Genomic DNA, 24,800 nt, shown 5'->3' with positions numbered 1-24,800 from the left:
CCTCCAGAAGTTATTCACTGATAAAATCCATAAATTTTCAGGAACAGCCGTTTTATCACCACCAGTGGTGTCCTCCGTTATGTGCTACAAGGTGAAGCCAAAGGGGAGAGGAGGAAAACAGGACAAGCGAGCATGAAAGAGAGAAATGAGGTGATGACTAGAAAAATTGATCAGATCTTTTCAAAAGGGGGTGAGTGGGAAATGACTGAAGGGGGAAAAACAGAGGTAGTGAATAGAGCAGTAACCAGTTAATATCTGCTGCTTTTGTTTGTGCACTGCCCTTTGGATATTTCTGAAGCTTTGTTAGATGTAAGGAGGCCACGGCCAAGCAAGGTTGTATTTCAAAAGGCACAAGGAAGAGTTTATGGCTATCTCTGTCTGTATGTGGGCTTCTGTGAAGTGATTTATTTGGACATATGATCCAAGTCTCTGCTCCACTGTTTCATTTATGACCTGCAGTTTATGGTAAAATTATGAAATGACATGTCTTTGCAGAGTGAAAATACCCAACTGGATTCTCCATTACAAATGCAGTAGGAATGTTTTTTCTGAAGGTGAATGCTAGAGAGTTTCAAGCTGCATTTTGTCTCCCACGTGTTCTCTTCACTCCAGCATATCATCTGACCTTGAACTAGGTGAACCTGGACAGTTTGGCTGCTGCATGTTCCAAAAGCACCCCGGAGATCCAAGTATATGTGGGGTGGGGGTGGAGAAAACTGTTCTTTAAATCCCAGAAAGAGAGAGGAAATATTAAGTATAGCCCAGATCTACTTGTCCACTCATGAACGGGTGTAATGAGGGTGCACTAGCACCTTCTCCCTCTCGGAACATTCAGTTCTTCCCCATGCTCAAAGATCCTTTCTGTGGCATTGTTTGGGGAGGGAGACCTTGTATCTGAGCCATTACCTACTCCTGGTTCTACTGCCTCTGAGGCTATGTCTACACTACAGCTTATGTCGGCCTACCTTATGTCACTCGGGTGTGAATAGACCACCCCCGGAGTGACATAAGTTACACTGACATAAGTGCTGTGTGGACAGGGCTATACCACCGCTTGCAGAGGTGGTTTTATTCTGCTTCTGGGAGAGCTCTGCCTGTCGGCATAGAGCGTCTTCACTAGAAATGTTACAGGGGTGCAACTGGTGCAGCAAGGTAACTTCCTTTCAGGGGGATGTTCTCATTCATAGTACAAAGCACATTGGTTTTCAAGTGCCACTTCTGTCTCTTCCTGTCCTCGGACAAGTAGCCATGAACATAAGCCTGTGGTCCTGTAAGCAGTACTCCCAAATGGTCTTCATTGCCCCACTGCAGGAGAACTGCTCCTCATACATAGTCATCAGCCAGCTGTGACTATTCTGCAGATAACTGAGGCCAGCCTAGGTGTATCCTTAAGTTATGTAAAGTGCCTATACCCTGGTATCCAAGGGCGGTGTTTATGAACATGCTAATCCAGCAGCGTTTCCAAGACCAATGGTAAAATTAATGCTTAATTCCCCCTCACACATCCATTATTTAAACTATATTTACTGTAAATCAAGTAGCAGCTCTTTAGGTACTAGAGGTCTAGTACAACTTGACTTGAGGCAGCTTCCTAGACTTGACTTAAAGCATGTAAGTAGAATATCCCAATGGAGCTGATCCATAGCTATATTAGATAGCTCAGATCTGTCCCCCCCCCACCCCTTGAGATGGGGTTGGGTTGCTATGCTACTTTTTGGGGGACCTAGGGCTGTGAGTCACCTTGTTACCGCCTGCTTTCAGTGGGAGGGAATCTGGTATGTATTAGCTGGGTGTTTGCTCCTTAACCCAACCAGCCTGTCTGCTCCTCTGAGCTACCCCAACCCTGCCTTGAAGGTTGGCAGTAGATGCACCCCAGCCCCTGATCACTAGATATCCTCAGAAATCCCAGATGCCCTGTTCCCAAAGGAACAGCGTACCACAGTTGACCAGTTTTACCTTCGACCCCTGTTCCTGTAATGCACACAGCACTAGGGTCAGCTGTAAAACAAAAGGAAACTTATTTCAAGAATGAAGAGGTTCAAGTAATTACCAGTGTGAGAGATGGGAACGAAAGGTTACATACAGGGCTTAATAGGCTGGCAGTTCATAGCCCTGGCACCTCTGGGTTTGCTAAGTCTGTTATGAAAATAAAAAAATTGCTTGAGCCCTGGCACCTCTTTCATTACAGATGAAGCACTAGTTCCATATGAAACAAAATCATAACATGCATTCTGGAACCTAAACTTAAGTAACCAGTTATCCTCCTGTCTAAAGACGTTTCTCACCCAAAGTTTTTTCTAGCATTTTCAACCAAACCTATCTGAGATCCCTTTTTCATGAAGCAAACCCACTGTCCATTTACTTCCTAAGTGAAGGATGAGGGTGCACCTTCATACCTATTAGTTATTTCCCCTCCCCCCCCCCCCAAATTGTCCTTACTTGTAACCAGGGCTCTCCCTGGCTGGTTCACTTCTTCCTGTAAATTTCCTCTTTTGAAGATCTCACAATCCTTCTTTAACATTTGGCTCAGATTAAATGAAGGCCCATTGTGAACCATACTTAATTTACACGTAAACAGACAGACAAAGATTTCTTGACTGAAAGAAAACCTGCCTTTCACCTTTCTGGTGACCAGTCTCTAGTCATAGACCTTAAGAACATATTTTGGTGTACATACATATTCCTTACACAACATCCATATGGAAATTTTGCAGTTGTTTATGATGACCTGTGTGATACAGGCTTGTATTAGAGACCTTGCATGGTGTTCTTTGGGTGAACCTAGGGGATCCCTGTACTCTCTGCCAGTTGACATATTGAGGTCCTTGGGTCACCATTGCCCTTCAAGAACACTGGACCCTGGTAGACTGGTCCAAATGTTCCAACTTTAATCTCTGGGATATCTCCGTGTGGATATAGGAATCAGTTGACTGGGGTGGGGAGTGATGTCTATTCAACAATAGCTGTCTTTGCCCAGAGACAGGAGCGAAATGGCTAGTCTCACAATAGAGGTATTTTCCTGCTCTTTTCAGGACATGACTCTGGAACACTGAAGCCTGGAAAATGTCCTGGACTCATTAGCTAATCTCCTAGGGGTATGCACTCACCTGTGCATCTTGACATTTGGCAGTGACCTAGGCAGGTGGCTGTCATGCCTGGGTCTTAATCTAGTTCTGTCTGTGGGTATAGGCTGAGGGAGCGTAGCAAACCAGAGCAGCCCAGCCAGCCGGTAAGATTGTCCAGTTCAGAACATGATTTACTGCAAGTGGCATTGCGCTGTCTCCTCAAGTTGGCGGGACTTGGACAGGAGGTGTAGCTCGGAGAAAACCCCTGCTCTTTCACTCCCAGTTTGAGCTCTGTTTAGTGAGTTGGGGGATTGGCAGTGCACCTGAATGCTGTTGCTGTAGTTCCTTCCCTGGCCAGCTTCTCTGCAGGCTAATGCAGACGTGTTTCACCTTGGGAGTTGTCTTTTACTTCTTTAGAAAAACGTTTCCCTGTCCCCTTAATGTTTTGTTACAACAGATTGTGGCACGTCAAGCCTTGTCTAGAGAGTGTGGCTTTCTGCAGCGAAAATAGTTCCCATGCTGCCTGATCCAATGTCCATTGGAGTCGGTGAGAGTCTTTCGATTGATTATTTGTAGCAGCTAGAAGTCCTAGCAGACACTGAGAGCCCTAATTTTATAGCCAGGATTGCTCAGTGTGTGAAGTGTTAGAAACATGGGTCAGGCTGCAATTGAATGCAGGTCTCCTATTTGTTCCCCCTGTTTCTGACCCAATGGACAGTCCTTAGCCATCAGTTCGAAGGCATGGGTCCCTTGCTGTCATGTGGCTCCTTAGAGACTAACAAATGTATTTGAGTATAAGCTAGCTCGCTTCGGCTGCTACTCTGTAACCTTTGCTGTCATGGAGGCTCTGAGTCTGGGAGTGTTCCTTACCCTAAGCCAGTAACATCCTACTTCTGACAGCAAGACGCCTCTTTGTGTGGGTGTGATTCCGTAACAGTTGGGGTGCAAAAGGGGTCCTGGTAGCTCACCACCTAGCAAAGCTTCCATGCACTGTATACAATGCACAACATCGGTGCCTCTGGCAAAGCCCTCCAACATGGGCCGACTGTCAAGGTTAGTCCATCTGTAAGCCAGCCAAGACTTTAATACTGAAGCCTGTAAAGTCAGCTGCTTTATCTCTGTATGGGGAGAGAGAGAGAGAATCTCTTGGTTTTTGTTAATAAGAGTGTGACCTATGGCACTTGGGGTTGGAGACTTTACAGCCATCAGTGACGCATTTCTGTTTGTAGATGCAGTCAGACAAGGTGATGGGAAGATCTCTATTTATGGTTCTGCCACCCAGAGTGACTGAACAGACGGAAGGGGTGGAGAGAGAAATCCCCATAGATTAATTGTGCTGTAAGGTAAACACACCACAGAAAGACCAGCGGTGATCACCTGGGCCTGGAGAATGTTGACATAGCTTCCTGGTGGGGGTTTAAGAGCAGATCTTGCTCTCGAGAAGGACGGCCCTGTTCTGTGCATCTCTCAACCCTGTGTTCTTTCATGCAGTAGATCTTGTTACATATTACCAGTGCAAACCTGTATGGATGGCTTACTTTGGATAAATTGTAGATTTTTGTTTTTTGTTCAGGTATTTCTGTCCCCCCCAAAAGACCTGATGCTAAAAGCCCAAATTTTCTTTCAGAAGGATTTTGCTTTGCAGAAAGGGTGGGTTTAATTTTACTGATTGGACTGCAAGTTGGAGAGTAGGAATTTTTCTTCTCCTAGATTATGCAGAATTTGTTTTTGTTTTTTAATAAAGAGCAAGTGTAAAAGCTCTGGATGATACGATGACTACAATCACCACCACCACCCGTGACTTCTACATTTAGGGTGTTGAAACCATTAGACTTCTGATGCAAAGTAGGGAAGGCATTTAAACAAAATGTGCAGTTTCCTTAATCGGAAAAAAGAATTTTAATAGTGGACAGTCGGGCAGTGTCTAGTCTCCAGAGACTACAGCAGCAGTGCTCTGGCGCTGCAGCTAGGCCGGTGTAACCCTGCAGTGTAGGTGCAGACTACAGTGATGGAAGGGATTTTTGTAGTAATACCATCTTCCCCAAATGACGGTAGGTACATAGAGGGTAGGGTGACCAGATGAAACGGACAAAATATCGGGACGCATGGGGGGGGGGGAGCGCGCAAAAAAAAAAGGCTGGAGCAGCCAACACCCCAATGTCAGGGAAAAATGGCATCCCAACTATGCATCGGTCGAGACATGGGACAAAGAACTAAAAATTGGGACGGTCCCGATTTTATCGGGACGTCTGGTCACCCTAATAGAGGGAAACATTCTTCCATTGACCTAGCTGCATCTACACCAGGGGTTAGGTCAGCATACAGCACTTGCAGGTGAATTTTTTACATCTGAGTGCTGCAGTTACGTTGGTCTAAATGTTAAGTATAGACCAGACCTATGGCACTCTGAGTTGCCATTTTGCACCAGATAAAGTTAGGTTCTGCAGCAGGCAATGTTTCTCCCCTGGTATGAATCCTTGTTGTAAGGGTGAAGAATGGCAGGTAGATTGGCCTTGCAGGAAGCAAAACAAGGTATGTAAGAGATGGCTGTACCTACTTTCTCTAAAGGATCTGATCCAGCTTCCATTAAAGTCAATGGAAAGACTCCTTTGTCTGTATCAGGCCATAACAAAGCAAGAAGTGCAAGAAGACTTCAGGAGGGTTAGGTAGCTGGTCAGGTTGCTGTGGCTAGGTTTGAAAGTTTGAGCTTGAGAGCTAGATCCTAATGGTGCCAAAAACTTGGGGGGAAGAGCAAGCAAAAAAGCAAAGGGAGATGTGCTCAAGTTACATGAGTCTAGAATATCTCAAACATCCACTCCTTCCTGCATTCAGATTCCTCCAGCTTGCCTTCCATCTAGCCATGCTCTGCTCTCTGGCTTCATTTTAGGAAGGCCTAATGGACAAATGCTGCTTCTGAACTTTGATTCCGAATTTCCCTTGCTTGCTTGAATGGCTGTTTCCCTAATGAAAACCAAATAGAGCTTTACATGTTGTTGTTTTTAATCCCCTCCTCTGATCTCCTTTATTTGTTAGTGAAATGGTTGAGGGATCGCTTCCCAGGGGTTAAGTTAGATGGGAAAACCTGCAGTAATAGACTGATGTACTGTACCAGGTTGTACCAGCATGTAATGTAACGTCTCGTACAGAGCGAAATGCTTAGGGCCCTGTGCTTTCTCCTAAATGGAATTGCGTGCATGTCACCAAGATCTCGAAGTCCCTTACTTTGCAGTCTGATTGGATTTTAACAAACTGTGTTCAAATTCTCAGTGCTTTCTCCTTTGGAAATCTATAGGATGTGGGTGGGTTTTTCAGTTATTGTGGATCTATAATCTGAGATCCAAATTGCTGCTATTTTTAATAAGGATTTACTCAGACCAGTTACCGGGAAGAAAATACTCTTGGTTCTGTGAGATTTTCACACATCAGTAGCAGTGGAGAACACTCTACATGGATTGCATTTAAATGAAGTCATCACAAGGAACCATTCCAGACAGTGTCTGGAGAGGTTGAAATCTACTCTGTTGTTTTTGTTTGTTGGTTTGTTTTGTTTTAAATACCTGGAATTTTTCATCCATGTTATCTTGTGGTGTGGGGCAGAAGGTGGAATCTACTGCCAGTGTAAGGACACAGCTCAGGGGACAGGTAAGTGTGACATCTTCATACTTCCCTGTCAAGGAGCCTTACTCTTTTATATGAGGGCAGACGCGTCTGCATGAAGAGAGCTCAGATTCCACACTCAGTCTTGGCTTCTTGGTGGTGTCCGATAGGAATGGTAGCTCACTGGGAACTGGACTGAGAAAAAACAATTCATTTGCAGCAGGCCACTAAGCAGTGTTGGGTTGGCAGCAAAACTGACCTTTGCTAGATTTGATCCAGTGGCGAAAGATTCCTTATCCCATTGCTAATCCTTAGATCCATCCAGCCATCCTCTGTTGAATTGTGGCATGTCTCTAGCTCACATATGTACATGCTCAGGTTGAGTGTTTAATACCCATTAAAACGTATACTTTTGTAACTTTTGTGAAACAAGCCAGAGATTCTTTCTTTTCAGATTTTTTTTTTCCCCCTACCAAAGTCCTCTAGCCTGCAATGGCTGCTGCTGTCAGACACAATAATGCAATAGAAATGCAAATGGATTACTGACTCTAAGTTTTAAATATTGTGTTTAATATCAGAAATTACTCTTTAGTCTTAAAAATGGCTAAAGATCTGGGTTGAGATTTTTTTCGAATCCGCTGAAGGATTTGGACACTTGTTTCCCACAATTCCAGCTCAGATTCTTGCCTTAATGAGGGATTCCCACCACCAAGAAGAGAAACTAAAGAAATGTCAAGAATAAGTACAACCCAAATGACACCCTCAATTGCTCCAGAAAGCTGTTGCCAGGATAGTAACCTGACTATCACTTGTAAGTCTCCTTAATGCAAATCAGCAACAATCCTGTTGCAGTATTGTAAAGAACAGTCACCCCCTTTTTGGCCTTGCAGGTAGAACTCTACGTGTTTGAGGTTTTTGTTTAAGGCCAGAAGGGACCATTATGATCCCGTCTCCTAGTTCAATCTCTTCCTGCATGACACTGACCATAGAATTTCACCCACAAATTGCTGCTTCAAGGCCAATATTTTTGTGGTTGAAACTAGAGCATCTCTTTTAGAAAGACTTCCAGTTTTGATCACAGATTCCCAGTGATGCAGAATTGTGAGCTGTTTCAACGGTTAATTACCTGTACCCTTAAAAATATGTATTTTTGGCATGGGGGATAGTGGAGGTACTAACCTTTCTTGCTTACCCAAAACTCCTCTCGGAGCAAATTAATTCAGTGGAAGATCTGGACGTACAAGGATTGGACTCCAAAGGGAAATCCTTTTTTTTTTTTTTTTTTTTTTAATCTACTTTTTACAACCAAGTCGGAAACTCTAGATGTTTCAATGGGCCGAAAAGAGCAAGCATAAAACTGTCTGTTATGCTACAGCTAGTTTCCTGTTTACTACAGCAGCTGCATATATAACCTTAGGAACGTTAGTGTTGTTAGACAAGCCACTAATACTGTACCAAAGCATCCAGCTCTCTTGACACTTTTTGTTTCAACCAGTTTCTAGACTGGGACTGAGTTACAGATCTTTTAAATGTTTTCTCTTCTCCCTTCTTGGAAAACATATGGCCCTTGATGTTCTGGAACTTCCAGAAAAAGAATAAATTTTAGTGTATGAAGGGTTTTTATGGAGTACCTAGAGACGCAGCAAGAAAGTAGCAATCTGCTTGCAGATACTGTAAGTGCATAATTAATAAATTCTCTTCCTTAATTTATAAAGAACAGGAGAACTGGGGATGCCCCTTTTATGAAAACAGTGAGTTGTACACTAAGTTCACTGTCAGTTAATGTACAGATGTATTAGGCATACATTTAACAAGAGCTAGGTTCTATGTCCCATATGGCTAAAGAAGTTGTCATCCTTGTGAGAATAGGTTTAGAATACTGGATTTTGTCCTTCTCCCCCATCCCGTCTCGTTCCTTTTTGGTTATGTGTGACTTCATGGATTCTTGAATGATAGCTGATCCCGAACCATTCCCCATGAAAACTAAAACCCAAGTCTGTCTGGAAAGTTCATCTGACCATTTCTTTAAGCTACCAGCTAGTGGAATAATACCTCTAAAATCTGTGGAAGGGCTGAGCTCACTTTCCCTGACTTAACATTTCTGCTGATTCATTTTCATATTATGTTATGAAGATGTGTGTGTGTTTTGTTTTTTGTCCTTGGATGTAGCGAAGTCATCTGTGCGGTTGGTGCTTTGGCCAAGACTGATGCTATCAATAACCCAACTTATATAATAACCCCTAGAGCTAGAGCTGGCCAAACCCCCCCCCCCCCCCCGGCTGTTGCAAAACCATGATTTTAAATAAAATAAAACCAAATGGTTGGAAAAATCCATGCCCTTTAAAACATTCCAACTTGTGCAGCTTGGGGGGGGGGGGGGGCTGCGCAATGCTGGGGTGTGAAGAAAGCAAGAAATCTCTACTGCAGCAGCACTGTCAGGGTTACACAGACGTGTGTAGGGAAACGTCTCAGCAATTCTTGTGTAGAGCAGGGAAAGGGTGGGGGGGGGGGAGGAGAGAAGGGGCATCTTGAAACTGCTGGTTGCTGATTGGCGGAACCCGGTGTCTCAGCGTTCCATCCATGGAACCCTCCTCCCTCCGCTGTGTCCATCCCGGAAGGAATTTCCCTCTGCTGCGGGCGCTTGATCTATTGTTGTTGTCGCCGCTGCTCTCCTGCCTGTTTTGGTCAGATCAAGTAACCATAGTATCCAAACGGTGACCCCCCCCCCCCTCCGTGGCATTTTATCCCACGTACCCTCCCAGCCCCACTCCCACCCCCCTTCTGCATGTTCCTTATTATGATGACTTCATAGGACACCGAGGAAAAGGGTCCTGGCTTTTCCCACTGCAGAGATGGTTTCAATTAAACACGGGGGGTGGGGGGGGGGGCTTGGTTTGGTGGGTTTGTTATCCTCGGCGATCAGATGCCAAACTTATTGGCTCTCGCCGGCCTCCCTTCCCCTCTTTTTTTTTTTTTTAAATTAAAACACACACACACACGCACAAAGCAACACACACACAAAAACATTGCAAGCCCCCTTCCCCGCTCCCGCTGCTCTGGGCGGAGTTCGGGGAATCTCAAGTGCAAAGATCACCCTGGCAGTTGCCAAATCTTGTTTCCTCGTGCACGGAAACGCCTTCAGTTTGGGGCCAGTCTTAAGGCAGCTCCCCCATTCAAAAATAGTTGTACTCCAATATAATTAAAATCCAGTGCTGACCCCTTCTCTCTCGGTCGAGTAACCGTCACAGCTGCAGAGAGGTCTGTGGTTGGGATTTGGGTGGGGTGGGGGGGCCGAGGAAGTATAGTAGTAATTTGTTGGTGTGGGGGGAGGGGCGAAAATAAATCAGCTGCATTGGTGGGTCAATGCTGTTTTTATTGCACATTAAGCTGCAAAGGGAGAAGAGAGAAAGGGAGGAGGCACCAAATATCTGGAAGGGTGGAAACTAGATTTCCCCCCCCCACACACACACACACCCCATCAGAGCTCCTGCAGGCTTGCCTGGGAGCTGCAAATGAATGCCTGGTGTGATGGGGAGAGGGAAGCTGAGAAGTGTAATGCCCTGCCTAAGAGACCCTGACACTTTCTGCATTCCCAGCTCTCTTCTTCTCCCCAGGGCTTTTGCGATGGCTAATTCCTCCTGAGGCTGACATTTGGCACTAGGGAGGGAGGAGGAAAAGGATTGGGGTGGGGTGGGGGAGAGAGAGAAATAAAACATCCGGAGAACATCACCATGGGCTAGCTTCAGAAGCTCGGAGCAACATTGCCCCCTGGAGGCACGTGCCTGATACTTCAGACGACAACCAGTTCCTTTCCCAAAGGGAGGACTTTGCCCTATTTTGGAGGGTCTGTTTGTGGGAGAGGTTATGTGGTGTAAGGGATGATCAAGCCCATTTGCTGTGCCTGGCTGTAGTCTGTAATTTGGAGGCATTTTTAATCCCCATGGTTTGGGGAGCAATCTTTGTACCTCTGCTAGTGTTTTATAAGCACTGGAAAGCTTGGGGCAGGTATGGGAAGCATATTTGGTATGGAAGAATGTATTCTCTTTGGAAATAGTCTCCAACTTAGATGCTCAGAGTTTATGTTGAAATGTAAAGGTGCTGGGGAGAGAAGAGGAGCTGGGCTGGGAGATTGCAGAAGGCCGGTGTGAATTGGCAGCAAATCATTCCTCGGGAGCAGCATCTCATCACAGGCATGAGGGCAGGATGCATGTAAAGAGAGAGCCCAAAGAGAAGTCCAGGGAAGAAGCAGCTGCCGTTGTCGGGGAGAGGGTTAGCTTCCTGGGAGCATTCTTCCTCTTCCCTTCCCTCCCTCCCCCCCACCCAATTTTGGATGCAATCTGGAATGGAGATGCAGTCTGGGCACGAAAATGCTTCCAGAAAAATAATCTTTCTCTCCCTTGTGTGAAAATCGGCATTTATGCAAAGCACTGTCCCATAGAGGAGGGTACTGCATGGATGATGGCATTGCAAACTCCCCTGTTGAAAGGCCTCTGTCCTGACCTAGAGACTACCTAGGAATAAGGGGATTTCAGTCTCGCCTGCCTAATCCGTCTTGGAGGTGCCTGAGACAACCCTGTAGACTGAACTCTTCTGTTTGCTCCCTGTGCTATTCTTTGGCTTATGTATGTAAGCGTCCCCTACCTACGTGTTATCCCATTTAACTGGCACAAAGGTCCATTCAGTCCCTCGCCTCTTTGCTGGGAATGCTGACAACCGTGCTGATCCATATTTTGTGATATGAAAACCTTTTTGCTAGGCAATTGAGCGAGACTGTGAAATCATTTCACATTGGTCACAAAACAGGCAGCATCGGAGAGCTGCTTCAGATTATTATTATTCCTGATCTGGGCTGGATTTGGCCTAATGATCAAAAAACTCTCTCCCCTCTAACTTGGGTCAGATGATCTAGCTCTTCCTCACTGTCTTTGTTGAGGCTCCCTCTCCTGCCTGGAACCTGCACAGTTTGAAGTGAATTTAGAGCTGGTGAAGGGACCCATGTGACAATTCCTTCTGGCCACAGGGTGTGTAGCCAGGAAGCTTCCCCATGGTGTTCCCTGAAAACATGACTTTGGAGAGGGGAGCCACTAGTGGTGAGGTTGGTTTCCACACCCATTTGGTTTAGGGGCATCCATTGAGATTACAGGACTCTTGTGTGCAGTAGGCTGGCAGTGTTTGCCCGAAATGTCATATTAACAGTTTGGTCCCCCATGAAAAAGGATAACTGGGTTCTTCTGGGTCAATGAGGCAGGAGACTTATTAACTCACCTGGATAACTGGGGAGATGGGAGTGGCTTTCTGGGGAGGAGGATCTAGAGTGTGAGCTGAGCATTCCTGAGGGAGGAATCTCTAAGGTAATGGGTTTGAGCTGATCTCTGTTCCATTTTCGTTTTCCAGGAAGGGGGAGGGGAGTGAGTTTAGCCTTAACGTGGTCCATAGATGCTGTTTGTAGAGGAGGCTGGGAAAAGCTTCTGGGTCCCAGCTGAGATTTGTAATCTCTTTCTAACAAAAGAGGAAGCATTTACTTTTCCCCAAACTGATGGGACTGAAATACAAGTTCCCAAATAAAGGACTCGTGTACAACTTAAGGTCTGTTTTATAAGATCAAAACTGAATAATCGAGCTACAAAATAAAGAGGTAACTTGAATATCTGTTGGTTGTGCTCTGCTCAAGGAACGTCTTATGAATTTTGGCTAGCGATGGCTGGCCAGTGTTTGTAGCCAATGCCCGTAGAGAATCCACTCGAGTAACAAAGTGTACTGAACAATCTGGCAAGGCAGACTGATAGACAGGGATTTTCAGGGTGGAGTTGTACTTGATCCCATTAATAGACACACTACAGGCCCGGAAGCTAATTGCCTGATCCTGAGGGGACTGACTTTCACGGATGGGAGATATGGGTGCTCAGCATTGCTTAAGCCATGGCAATGAATGTGGACAAAGCCTTTCAGGAGTGGTGTGGACAGAGTGCCCCTGAAAGCTTTTGCATCCAGCCTAGAACACGGACTATGGCAGAAGTGCAGCTGCAAAAGTTAATGAGCTGGAAGAGCATTCTGGGTAATAACATGAGAACAAAGCCTATCAGGCAGACCAGTTTGCCTCGGAGTTCCCCTATTACTGCCGCAAGCAATGGCTTTTGAGATGGAGTAGAGTTTCCTCTGGCTGGGCGTAGCCATGGGCGCTGATCTGTGTGAAGCCACCTTCACAGATGGTAATGGAATTGGCAAACTACCTCCTGTTTCTATTTGGAGGCACTTTAGTTCCCAGGTCTTCCTTGGAGCTGAGGGCTGGTGTTAGTAAATGATTCCAAGTTGTGAGTGGTTTTGTTTTTTAAAAAGGAGCTGGCCCACAGTTGCCTGTCCGCTGCCCAGCATGGCCCCTTGAGCTTTGTGGGGAGAGCAGGGCTAGAACTCTGAGCCTCTTACTCCAAAGGCCTTGGCCCTGTAGTACTTGAGCTAGAGGAGACTCTTTGTTAGGTGCTGGCAATTGGGAGTGTGTAATTGCATGCACACTTTCATGTTTTACTTAGCCTTGCGTATGACCAGCGTGTGGGCACAACAGCCGGCTAATGGCTGAGGAGCTATGAGACACAGTTGAGTGTTTCTGATTGCATCCAGTAGCAGGCAGTACGGCTCGCACACTAGTTAAGGACAGAATAAAGTGTTTTAGATCTCTTTTTAAGAAGACCGTATCCTGTCTTCGACCCCTTCTGTTGTTTCTGCTCTCCAAGCTCCCTTTGGAGCTGAATGCAAGGAAAAGTGGTGGTGCTGCAGGAACCGTTCAGGATGCCTCCACAGCCCCTGTAATGCTCATCGGTTGATGGAGGTGTTGGTCACATGAAGCTTGGGGGAAAGGTCTCTGGCCTCCAGCTGATGCAGCCCAATTGCACGGCGCTTGAGCGTATTGCGTGCTTTGCCTTTGTGAGATCAGTCCTCAATCACCAATGAGAAGGTAGAAATAGAGAGCGCTGTGCATTGGCTCCCACTCTTACCCTGCTCGCCCTCCACAAATGAAGGGGGATGGGGGCTGGACTTGGTGATGGAGAACGGCCAGATGTTTGAAACTGCAGCACCCCATTTGTTGTCTTGTCTGGCCGTAAAGTAGTTTTGTTTTGTCTAGTCATGGATGAGGAGATGATCACTGATGTGTGTTCAAACCAACTGCGTGTTTCCTCCCGTTTTCTAAAACTTTTTTACATATCCAAGCTCTGACTAAATGTCAAACAAATTCTTCTTTTTTTCATTGCAGGGCATGAGCTCTGGATGTAGAAAATTAAATAAATATCAATGGAGGAGTTGGAAAAACAGGTTACCTTGTAACTGAATTCCCCCCTTCCCCCCCCCCCCCCGCTGCTAAAGAAAAACCAGCCCTCCTGCTATCTTGTGCGGTTGGTATTTGAGAACTTATCAGTGTGTGGAATAGCTGAAAGGGTGGCATGACAGACATGGCCCAGATGTTAAAGTTATTCACTCCTCCTCCTTCCTTTTCCTTTTAAAATAAATGTCATGCCGGGGAAGTCTACAGGATTGACAGCTCTGTGCAGCTAGCGCTATTTATCCAGACAGCAGGGTGCACCCATAGCGCAATATGATGATGTCAGCTCCATGTGATGGGACCCCACCCCAACAGGTGAAAAGGTAGCTTGAGTCTTTATGGTCTCCCTGCCTCAGATCCAGCAGGGGTCTTCACCTCTCGGAAACAGCCCCCAGTGGGCCTGACTGAAGTGGTGGATTTTTGTGATGTGGAACTTGTCCTCCAAGAACTGGACTGAGATCGCTATCTGATAACCACTGGAGAGCTCTCCGTTTGTTTGTCTGGATTTCAGTTGCAAGTGAAAGGCTGCGTCTCCTATTACTACACCTCGGGGCAGATGTAGTTGTGGAACTGATGCCTGTTTTTTGTGTTCTGGAGCGTTAGCTTTCTAAGCGCTCTGTAGAGGCTACAGCCATTTTGCTTTCTGAGCAGCTGCAACCTGTACAGAGGACACGTGCTGTGCTCTCTCCTGGAGATGCCACTCTTGTGCCGTTCTAGGCTTTCCCTTCTCTAAAACAAAAATCCTGCAAATTGAAAGCATGCTCGTTGTGCGTGAATAGAATCCCTGTGCCAGCCAGTCCCCTAATGTACCGATTCTAATTGCAAGTATGTAAAAGCAGGGGTGGAATCAATACACTAGGCCTCGAACGAAGGCACACAGTGTGGCAGCTGATTTTTGTTATTGCTGGAGGTTTTAGATATCGCTCTAGACGCAGACTAGCGCAGGAGTGGGTGCTGCCCACAAGTGCCTCGCTCTGAGGCCATGTTCCCTGTAGCCAAGAGTAGCTGATTGAAAGCCTGGCTCAGGCATGTGTAAGCGGGGGAATAGTCCCGCTCTTGTGGGGAACTTTCCTGGCTTCTGCACTACCCCGGTGAAGTGGGCTAGCGAAAGGATCCAAGTCCTCGCTCCCACTTCCTTTACCCAGTGGCCTCCTTGCCCTTGAGGACTCCCCTTCCACTCTTCTGTCTGGCAGAGTCCTCGTAACCCAAACAAGGCTGGGCCCAGGATTCCTGGGGGGGCTTGACCCCCAACCTTGCTGTGGTCACCTAGGACAGGGGCTAGGGTGTCCCCACTCCGGGGTACTCTCGCTGCACTGGGCACTTCTCTGACCATTACATACAAGTTAAAGCAAATGCAAGTTATTTAATCAACAATTAAATTTAAAAAGAATAAGGAAAGATGGGAAAGGTTAAAGCAAACACATCACCCCGCTCTGTGGCAGGGAACATCACAAACAGTGTCTCTGCAACGTCCGGGCAGTTCACAGTCTGTTCCTTGTAAGCTCCAGGCTCCTTCTCAGGCCCTGGCTCTGCTGCAGGGATGCTGTGGGTTGGACACTTGCTCTGGTGGTGGCCACACGCTCTCAGGCTCTAAGTGGTAGGACCCTTCTTCCCAGTGTCGCCCCCCCCCCCCCCCCCCCGTCCTGTCGGGGTTATGATCCAAGCCTGGCCTGTAGAGCCCCTTGGCTGAGGCATCTCCCTGTGCTGGGCCTGTTGCCCAGGGTCCCCCTCGCTCTCCCCAGCTGCTCACAGCACCAGCTCCGGATTGCTCCAGCCCCAGCTCCACCGCTCTGTCTCTGCGCTGCTGCTGCTGCTCTGCCTCCAGCTCCCTGGCTGCTTCGCTGGCTCTGGTTGCTGCAGCTCTGCTCCCAGGACAGGTCTGCTCTGCAGGCTGTTTCTGTGACTCTGCTCCCAGCACTGACTTGCTTCCTGGGCTGCTTTTCTGGCCCCTCTGGCTCTGGTTGCTGCAGCTCTTCCCCCCCCCCCCCAGGGCAAGTCTGCTCTCTCTGGGCTGTGCCTCTGGCTTGGGGGCTGCAGCTCTGCTCCCACGACAGGGTCTGCTCTCTCTGGGCTGCTTTTCTGGTCCTTCTGGATCTGGCCCAGCTCTGCCCCCCAGTTTGGCTTGGGCCCCTGCTTTCTTCTTAGCTTGGCCCCACTCTGTCTGACCCAGGCAATTCCAGCTCACAGGGAGGACGGGACCTCCCTGGCCTCCTGACTCCCTGATTAGCCTGCCCGCCCTGTCATTCAGGCTGACCTGGAGCATTGTTCCTGAGGGCTGTCAGTCTCAGGGTCCTGATTCCCCATCGATCTTTCCCCCTTTTTAGTACTGGGAGCTAGCCAACCAAAACACGCCCACTGAATGTTAGTAAGGGGGCAACAGTCTCCTTACACATGCAAAGTTAAGTGTGTGAAATTATGCTTGTGCATTTTCACATATCCAATTTACAGGTGTAAACATTGATAAGCACGTGCCAGAGGGGTATTTTTGCATGCCTGTGGTTAGTTAGGCCTTACTGGCTATTGGCATGTGCAAATACTATATTGTACCCACAGGATATATGGAAGTTAAGTCAAGCATGAGACGTGGTTTGTGTGAGTGTGTGTAAGAGAGGAATTACACATGCCTAACTTTGAATCATGCCTTCCTGGCTCTGGTGGGGGGAAATATCCTTTAAAATATAACAATTGCTTCCTGTTGTAATGGGCACACGTTAGCTAAAAGTGATCAAACATGTCGTACTGGCTCTGAAAGAGTCCAAGATGCACTGATAGCAAGGAAAACTTGCCTTTTTGTAGGTAATGATACAAAAGTGTAAGTGTGGGCCAGCAGACTGGGAGGGTTGCTCTTGTATCAACTAGCTAGCTGGATCTGCTGTCTAACTTGCTGGAGGCTGCTCCGTGTTTGAGACAAGGTTCCATGGATTTCAAGGCACGATTGGTTGGGAATGCAGGGTGGGGCAGGAGACTTCTAGCAGCAGGAGGGATTAATGCGGTGGTAAGGATTCCCATCTCCACGAGAAATGCAGATGTCTGAAGCTAGCATACACTACCCAAGATTTTGATTTACTAGACTAATGTGCTAGTAAGTTTCATCATTTGATAATGAACCTTTTTGGAGATGTCTATAAAACAATTTGTAATCAGGTTTCCAAGCCATAGACGGTTTTATTTTTGGCGGGGGAGGGGTGGTTGGCTGAAGACCATTTTCTGTGTATAGCTACAGTTCTTGCAGCTAGGGAGTAAGAGCGTGTTGTAGAGTGACCACCTAGAAGTGCAGGTGATGAGTAGTACTTATGTCCAGCCTTCGCCATGTGTGAGAACAGTATGATTTCCAGTGCAAGTGTTAATGGGTCACTTGCAAAACACCTAGACAAACCTCTCAAAACCCTATTTCTGTCCTGGAGTAGAGTGCGGGGCAGAGCCATGGACACTGTGGCATAGACACCATCCTAGGGAAGTGTTAGAAGCCCCATCATTTGGGACATCAAAAACTAGAGTGAACCTTAGAGAAAAAACACAGAAAGGAACAGCCCTGCACTGACCCATCAATCTGGATGACCAGCGTGTGTGTTCTATGAATTACAATAGTGATGCACAGTTACATGGCATGAGAGCTTTTAACGTAGTGCCTAGGAGCCCTAGTCATGACCAGGACCCCATTGTGCTAGGTACTGTACAAGCACAGAACAAAGACTGTCCGGAGTCCAGGAGTCATGCCTAGGGGTTAGAAGATGAGCCAACAGTCAGTCAGGAATCTGAGCTGGAGACCGGGTTACCTGGCATGAAGCCAGGCAGGGGCAGAGCTGGAACAACCAGGCTGGAGCTTTTGCAGCTGTGGGAGTGTGTTTTGGGCCAGACAGGCATGACTTTCTTCTTTCTGGGTGTGTGCCCTGAGGCTCTGCCCCTTCCTACAAGGCCCCACCCTCACTCTGCCCCTTCCCACCATGCTCCTCTCCCTCCCCCAGTAGCACCTCCGGCCTGCCACTGAACAGCTGATAGTGGGTGCTCAGTACCTACCAGCCACCCACAGATTTTTTTTTTTTTTTTCTCGGAGTCAGTGCCTGTTTTGGGCAGCTGCTGAACTCCTGCTGCAGCTTGCCATCCAGACCAGTAGGACTGGATCCAAAAAACCTGTGAAAACCAAAAGTAGTAAGGGGGGTGGGGATTTGAAACCATGCATTGTGATTCTGGGTGGGGTTTGGGGCAGAAAACGCCAAGGGGTGAAGTCCAACGGGGGGAAAAAGTCACACCTCGGAGACGAGCGGGGGAAAAAACTGCAGGCTGCAACTGCATGAAAACAGCCAAAAGTAGCTTGTAATAAGCTGACTTGGCAACTCTTGTTGGGTTTTAGAGCCGGTTTGCTGCTCCTTGTAGCCAATTAGGCAGGGCAGCTGCGCTCATTCGGTTGCCCAGAGGTTGGCTGCAGGCCCTGATTCCTGACAGCAAATTGTGACCTCAGTACTTCATAGCTATGGAAAGCATCTGAATCGTCCTCTAGTAAATTCTGAAAAAAGGCTTCAAGATGAGAACAGCAGCATCAGATGCCTAACTAAGGCCTTGTTTTCACTATACTCCTGAGGGAATTCTGCACCCCCCCTCCCTTCCAAATACACACGCATTATTTTAAAATTCTGCAAATTTTATTTGTCAACAAATAAATGTGGCTGCAGCAGGCCCCCATCTCCCCTGGTACAGGGACTCAGAGGCTCCATCTGACACTGACAATGTGGGCCTGCTCCAGGAACACCCCTGCTCCTCTGTGCCAGGCATATAGGTGCTGAAACTAGGGACGCAGGGGGTGCTGCAGCACCCCCTAGCTTGAAGTGGTTTCCATTATATAAAGGGTTCACGGTTTGGTTCAATGGTTCTCGGCACCCCCACTATACAAATTGTTCCAACACCCCTTGCTGGCAGACGGGGTGTGGGTGGGTAGGCTCAGTCCTTCAGGATCCAAGTGTGGAGGGGCTTAGTGTGTGGGATGAGAGGTTTCTATGTGGGGCACTCTGGGTGCGGGCAGCTCAGGGGAGATCTGGATGCACAGGCTCGTTTGGGGGGGCCGGGTGCAGGGGCAGTGGGATTCTGCAAGTGAAGATGGTTGGGGCTCAGTAGAGGTGTGTGTCTGGATGTGGGGAGATGAGTCTTGGCAGGAGTGTCCGGGTGTAGGGATATGGGGTTCAGTGGGGGGTCTGGGTGTGGGGCTGGATGGGGTGGGGGTCCAGGTGCAGCTGGTTGGGGCTCAGCAGGGGGACCCAGATGTAGGGGGGTAGGGCTCGTCAGGGTACGGGTTAGGTGGGCCTGCTTATCATTGGGGAAGCCTCAGCTGCTGCCAAGGGGACACCGATGCTGGGCTCCCACTTCGCTCTGTGATTCCCCCAATTCCATTTCTTCCCAGTCTCATCCCGTCACCCCTTCTTACCCTCGTTTCCTCCCCCTCCCCACCCCTTACCTAGCCGGGCCCCCCCACAGGCACTGACTGGTGCACAGAAAACAGGAAGGCTCCCAGAACACAGGAGCAGGATTGGCATTAGGATCCAGTGGGGCAGCGTTCGGCTGGGCAGCTCTGCGCTTTCAGGTATGCGGAGTGGGTAGTGACAGGTAACCCTGTGTACCCCCCATGCCTGGCCTCTGGGGAGCAATCCCCCCCCGCACTGAGCCATGGTCGTCCCCCCACCTTCTGCAGGGGGTGGGGGGCATTTTCTGCAGTCCCGCAGAGTTTCCCTTGGAGTCTCATGAGGAGAAACTCTCCTTAGCTTTGCTAACATGAGGCAAAATCCTAGTGAAGACACGGCCGCTTGCAGCTTCCGAATGGGTTAGCAAGTCGAGTTAGGCTAGACTCCCCCTAGTCACCTTAACTCTGTCTGTGGTGGGGGAGCCTAGTCCTGCTGTTAGCTAACTCGCATTAAGAGTACACCCTCTTTTCTGAGTGAAGACATTACTAGATTGCCTGGCTTTTTTTCAGAGGTACTGAGGACCCCTGGCTCCTATTAGAACAAGTGGGCTACCTTCAGCATTATGCAAAGAATTGGCTAAATGAAACTTCTGTGAATCCCATTGTTTCCTGACCTTGCAGCATCTAGGCACTCAAGCCAGTGGCGTCAGGGTGTTTGTACCTCTGCAAATCAGGCCACGTAGTGAGATGCTACATGTGGAGTTAGTTGCATGATTTGAATCACAGGCAATGACTTCTACTGGCGCCAGTGGGTGCTCGTCCCCCGGCCCTGTCCCATCTCCATCCCTGTCCCACCCCCATTCCAACCCCTTCCCCAAATCCCTGCTCCGGCCCCGCCTCCTCCCCTGAGCGAGCCACGTTCCCGCTTCTTCCCCCGTCCTCCTGGAGCTTGCTACAGCTGTTTGGCGCCGGCAAGCACAGGGAGGTAGGCGGAGGAGCGGGGACGCGGCACGCTCAGGGGAGGAGGTGAAAGAGGATGTGAGGCGTGGTGGGGAGCTTGGCTGCCGGTGGGTGCAGAGCACCCACTAATTTTCCCCTGTGGTGCTCCAGCCCCAGAGCACCCACGGAGTCTGTGCTTATGAGTTGAGTACCCACATTTGAAATGCTTTGGCCTGGCTGGCTGCTGCAGTTCCCGTCGGCTCCCAACGAGTGTGTCTGAGTAGATTCTGCCCAGTGACCGCAGATGTTCCTTGATTCTAAACGGTGCTGAAAAGGCCAACTTGTGTTTTCTCTTGATGGGACTTTTTCCTGAGGCGGCAGCTCTGTGTGAAGGATGAGGATGGTTCTGCACTTGGTTCTACTGCATATAACCTACGCTAGTTCCGGAAGAGAGTCTTTGTCTGCCTCTAGTGGCTGATCCATATACAAGTTTTGTGTGTGTGTTGCTGCTTCCAGCTGATGGACTTAGGCTAAACTAAGCTGTAAAGGCTCACACTTTTGGGTCCTGGGTTCAAAGCCTGCAGTCAGCCCATGTGGGTTAGGTAACGTGTATATAGTTGGGATGATGTGTTCAGTCAGCAATCAGCGTGGTGCTTGGCTGGGTGAGGGGTTGAGAATGGAGAGAATTTACTTTGTCTTGTTGCTTTCTGAAGGTTATTTGAGATTTTCATTAAAGATTGGAATGTCTGTACAACTATGTTCACCTTCTACTGAGCCAATGAACATGATTTAAATTTTTTTTTTCTTGTTTAACATACTCTAAGAAGCAACGGAACTGCTGATAGGTCAGAGTCTTGGCTCAAAAGTAATTAACAATTTTAATCAGTAGTGTCATGACATCATTAAATTTCGATTTCTTTGTGCGAGAAGCCTACTGACGAATGATACCACGGAAGAACCAGCACATCTGGAAAGTAATGATCGTTTTTCACAAGAGCACAAAATCCAATATTTTGCCCTGTAGTTAGCTCGGCTCCAGCACTTGCAATGAAGGAGTTTTAATTTATGCAGAGTAATCGGCTTTAGTCACAAGTAACTTGTGAGTATCAAAGAGATCCTGACCTTTTTGGGTATTTTTTTAAAGTTGTTCAGTCAGTTCTTCCCTCTTGCAAAAAGAGAATAAAACGCATCAGTAGTATCAATAGACCCATCAGTGGCTAGAGGAGTAATGCCACATAGTGGTTCTAATGTAGGGGGGTCATAAAAATTTGCAGGCAGCTTTTTAAAAGGTTAGTCTAACAGTAGTTGTGCCTGGTGGAAGTAGACATGTTCTGGACAAGACTTGAATTTTGGCTGCTTTGTTTTTTAATCTTAAAAAAAAATTCTTGGTATAAAGTGTTGGATTAACGACACCAGAGACTTTTATTATGAGTATTTATTAATTTGTATTACAGTAGAGTCCGTAAAGTTCCCAGCTCAGCAGGGCCCCTGCGTAATAAGCACTTGACAAACCTATAGTAAGAGACCATGGCTGATTTCAACTTATATAGATGAGTTCTATTCCCCTTCCACCCTCTAGGTCAGGGATGGGCAAACTTTTTGGCCCAAGGGCCACATCTGCATATGGAAATTGTATGGCGGGCCATGAATACTCACAAACAGTCCTTGAGCTGCTCCTGGCTCCACGGAGGGCCCTCCGCGAGGGCCTTTCCATGCTTCATTCCAGAGAGCAATAAGAAGTTTCCTTTGTAAATGGTCCCCTTGCCCAATGGGCTGGTTTCACACAACTCCATGCTCAAAAGGAAATGAAAAGCCAGTTGGTGCCCCTTCCTGCACCTTCTAATGTCTGGCAATGGCCTCAGCAGTTAAAAAAACAGTCAGCTTATTTTAGAACATAAATGTATAACTCCCCTTACTCCCTTTGCCTTTCCCGGAGGGACTCAATTCCAGGATTCATTATTTCCTCCTCCCTCACTGGGGGGCTAGCAGAGCTGGAGCTCATGTTTAGCATCATCTGCCAAGTCATGATCACAACCCTCCAAAAGTCCTGCCAAAGCTACCCAATCAGGATCTGCTATTTCAAATGTAAAGACCCAAACACAACTTGGAGTTATCTTTACTGTTCCTCTGGGATGTATAAAGAGCCCTAGCAAAACTTGTTGTTGTTCTTTGCAGTTCATATTTTTTTCCAAGTCAAAGACCATCTAATGTGAGAGTTTATTCCCACTCAGGGAAACGTTCTTACTAGTGCTCCTGGTCATTAATTAGAGATGCAAATATTTTTGCAAGCTGCATTTTTATTTTACCTTGGATCACACACATGCAGTTGGCTTGTTTGCTAATAGTTCACCCTCACTGAATTGGATTTTCTAGTTGTGGAAGTCCTTGGTCAAATTCTTCATTAGTGCGGATTTACCTGACTTTAACAATTTTTATTTGATTTTTAATGTAGCACCACCAGGATCAGTCCCGAATACCTCCACTGAAGGCCAATGGTGTTACTTCACAGGCAGAATTTGGTACCAGTCCTTCCAGAGTCTTTAGAATTCCGATCTGGAAGTTATCTGTTACCCCCGACAAGTGGTTCTTCTGTAACTGGAGTGCTCTGTTGAACCTTGTCTGCTTTAACATTTAGGAGCATTCAAACGTGGGGGAAGGGGAGGAAGACCGCATTACTGTGTGTGATTTTTCTTTGTACACTGTATTAGAGATTCCTTCTGAAAACCTGTTATTGATCTGTTCTAATATAAAACTTTAATCTCATTGAACATGAGTTGATTGGGTTTAGTAAAAAACTTGCAGTTCTTTGTCCTGTGACTTTCAGAGAGCAGGAGGAAGAATCAATAATTTTTTTGATCTCTTAACACATCTCCTTTAATGCATCACAGTTAATTTTTCACACCAACTTGTAATGATGATTTCCCTTTAAAGACTTACACTAATTTGTCATGTAGTTTTGGGCAGCAAACAGGCTTTTTTTTTTTTTTTTTTTTTTTTTTTTGAGGTGTTGCTTTTCCTATTGGCTTGTTTCATGCTTCCCCCCCCCCCCCCCCCCGCCCAAAGATGCCATGTAAAAACATAAAGCAAAATTACAGCTCATAACCTTCCACTTTAACTTTTACATCTCTTTGGAATTAGGCTTGTGAGAGACTTCATTTTCCTTGTTAGGCTGTTTGTTTGAGCGACAAGTGATTATTTTCAAGAGGTTTGCTAAATGCAATGGAAAACAGTTTTTCCCCCCAACATGTTGAAGGCAGCAACACAATTAGAAACACTTTAGATGCTTGACCTATGCTCAAGTCTCCAAACAAAAGTTGCAAAGATAGGTTTGATGCTTTTCAGGCACAATTAGCATAATGCTGTAATTATGGTTTATAGCAGTTGTATTCCCCTAGCTATTACACTGACTAAATACATTCATCTGGGGTGTTCTGGCGTGCTAACTAAACATACACGTCCCCCCAGTCTACTGGATGAATACACAGACACACACACTATGTTCTTGTTTCCAATCTATCACCATATGCCTGTCTTTTACAGTTCTTTGGTGCATGATGCTCATAGAGTGGATAATTAGCTAAATGAATTAATTGACATTCATACTTGTAATTAGCAAATGGATACAAGCAGCTATTCTCCTTGGGACAACTAAAATTTCTCGGGGACTAATGTTAAAATACTGTAAAATCATTAAGAGTAAATAATGAGGGCTGATGGTAGTGTATGATTATGGAGGTTATTTTCTTTCCCCAGTCATAAAGCAGTCCACATTGTAAACAAACCTGTGCAATAGAAAAGCATGCTATAAAATGTTCTGGAAACAGCACCTCTCAGGAGATGCAGTGGGACTGAAGGATGTGTACTCCAGCTAAAACTCGAGCCAGATGGATGGCATGCAATCAATAGCACGTTGATAGTTACTGTGAGCACTTGTCTGTCTGCTATGACAAAATAAGGGTAGCGCCAGTTTTAGCGAACAGTTCTTTTTTTCCAATATTTACCACACAGCTCTGGCAAATAAGAAATATACTAAACAAAGGTACCCTGAACCTACACAGCTAATCTCTGGTTCACTGATACAGACTGGTATTACGGCATTGGATGTGGTGCCAAAGAGCCCATGCCATCTTTGGCTGCGGGTCAGAGGCATCTCTGCTGGATAGAGCATGCTGAGACACTGAAGTCTCAAGTATGATGTACTGCATCAGCTCTGTGCCCTGTCTCGGAGTTAATGATTGCTTGAGTAACACATCACCTGCCCCCTGCTACCTGAAGCCATGATAAGAATGGCTTGTGCAAGATATTGCACTGTATCTACTACTATTCTTGTGTACACTCTTCATACATAGGGCTTGCTTGATATCTCTTGCCCTGTCAGTTCAGGAATTCTGCACCTTTTGGGAGCAGGAGTGTCTGGGGAGGATTTGACCCCGGGGGCGGGAGGTGTCTGCATTGAGGGGCTTAGCTGCGGCAGTGCTGTTTTGATTTGTGGTCAGGT

General features: G+C 47.0%; 1 protein-coding gene across 4 annotated transcripts in view; it reads left to right on the top strand.

Moving 5' to 3' along the window:
- The window catches only part of ACOT11 (acyl-CoA thioesterase 11), a 118,679-nt gene that overhangs the window by 18,023 nt on the left and 75,856 nt on the right, over positions 1 to 24,800 (top strand). The window contains exon 1 of one of the 4 annotated variants that reach the window (XM_038414614.2): positions 6,624 to 6,707. The exons of the other annotated variants lie outside the window; for them this stretch is intronic. Within the exon in view, the coding sequence (XP_038270542.1) occupies positions 6,639 to 6,707 (69 nt within the window). The 5' untranslated portion in view covers positions 6,624 to 6,638. Of the gene's footprint in view, positions 1 to 6,623; positions 6,708 to 24,800 lie in introns of those variants that run through there. 4 annotated transcript variants of the gene reach the window in all.

The sequence above is a fragment of the Dermochelys coriacea genome, chromosome 8, assembly GCF_009764565.3.
Source record: "Dermochelys coriacea isolate rDerCor1 chromosome 8, rDerCor1.pri.v4, whole genome shotgun sequence".
Taxonomy (NCBI): Eukaryota; Metazoa; Chordata; order Testudines; family Dermochelyidae; genus Dermochelys; species Dermochelys coriacea.
This window is presented reverse-complemented; position numbering and strand designations above follow the sequence as displayed.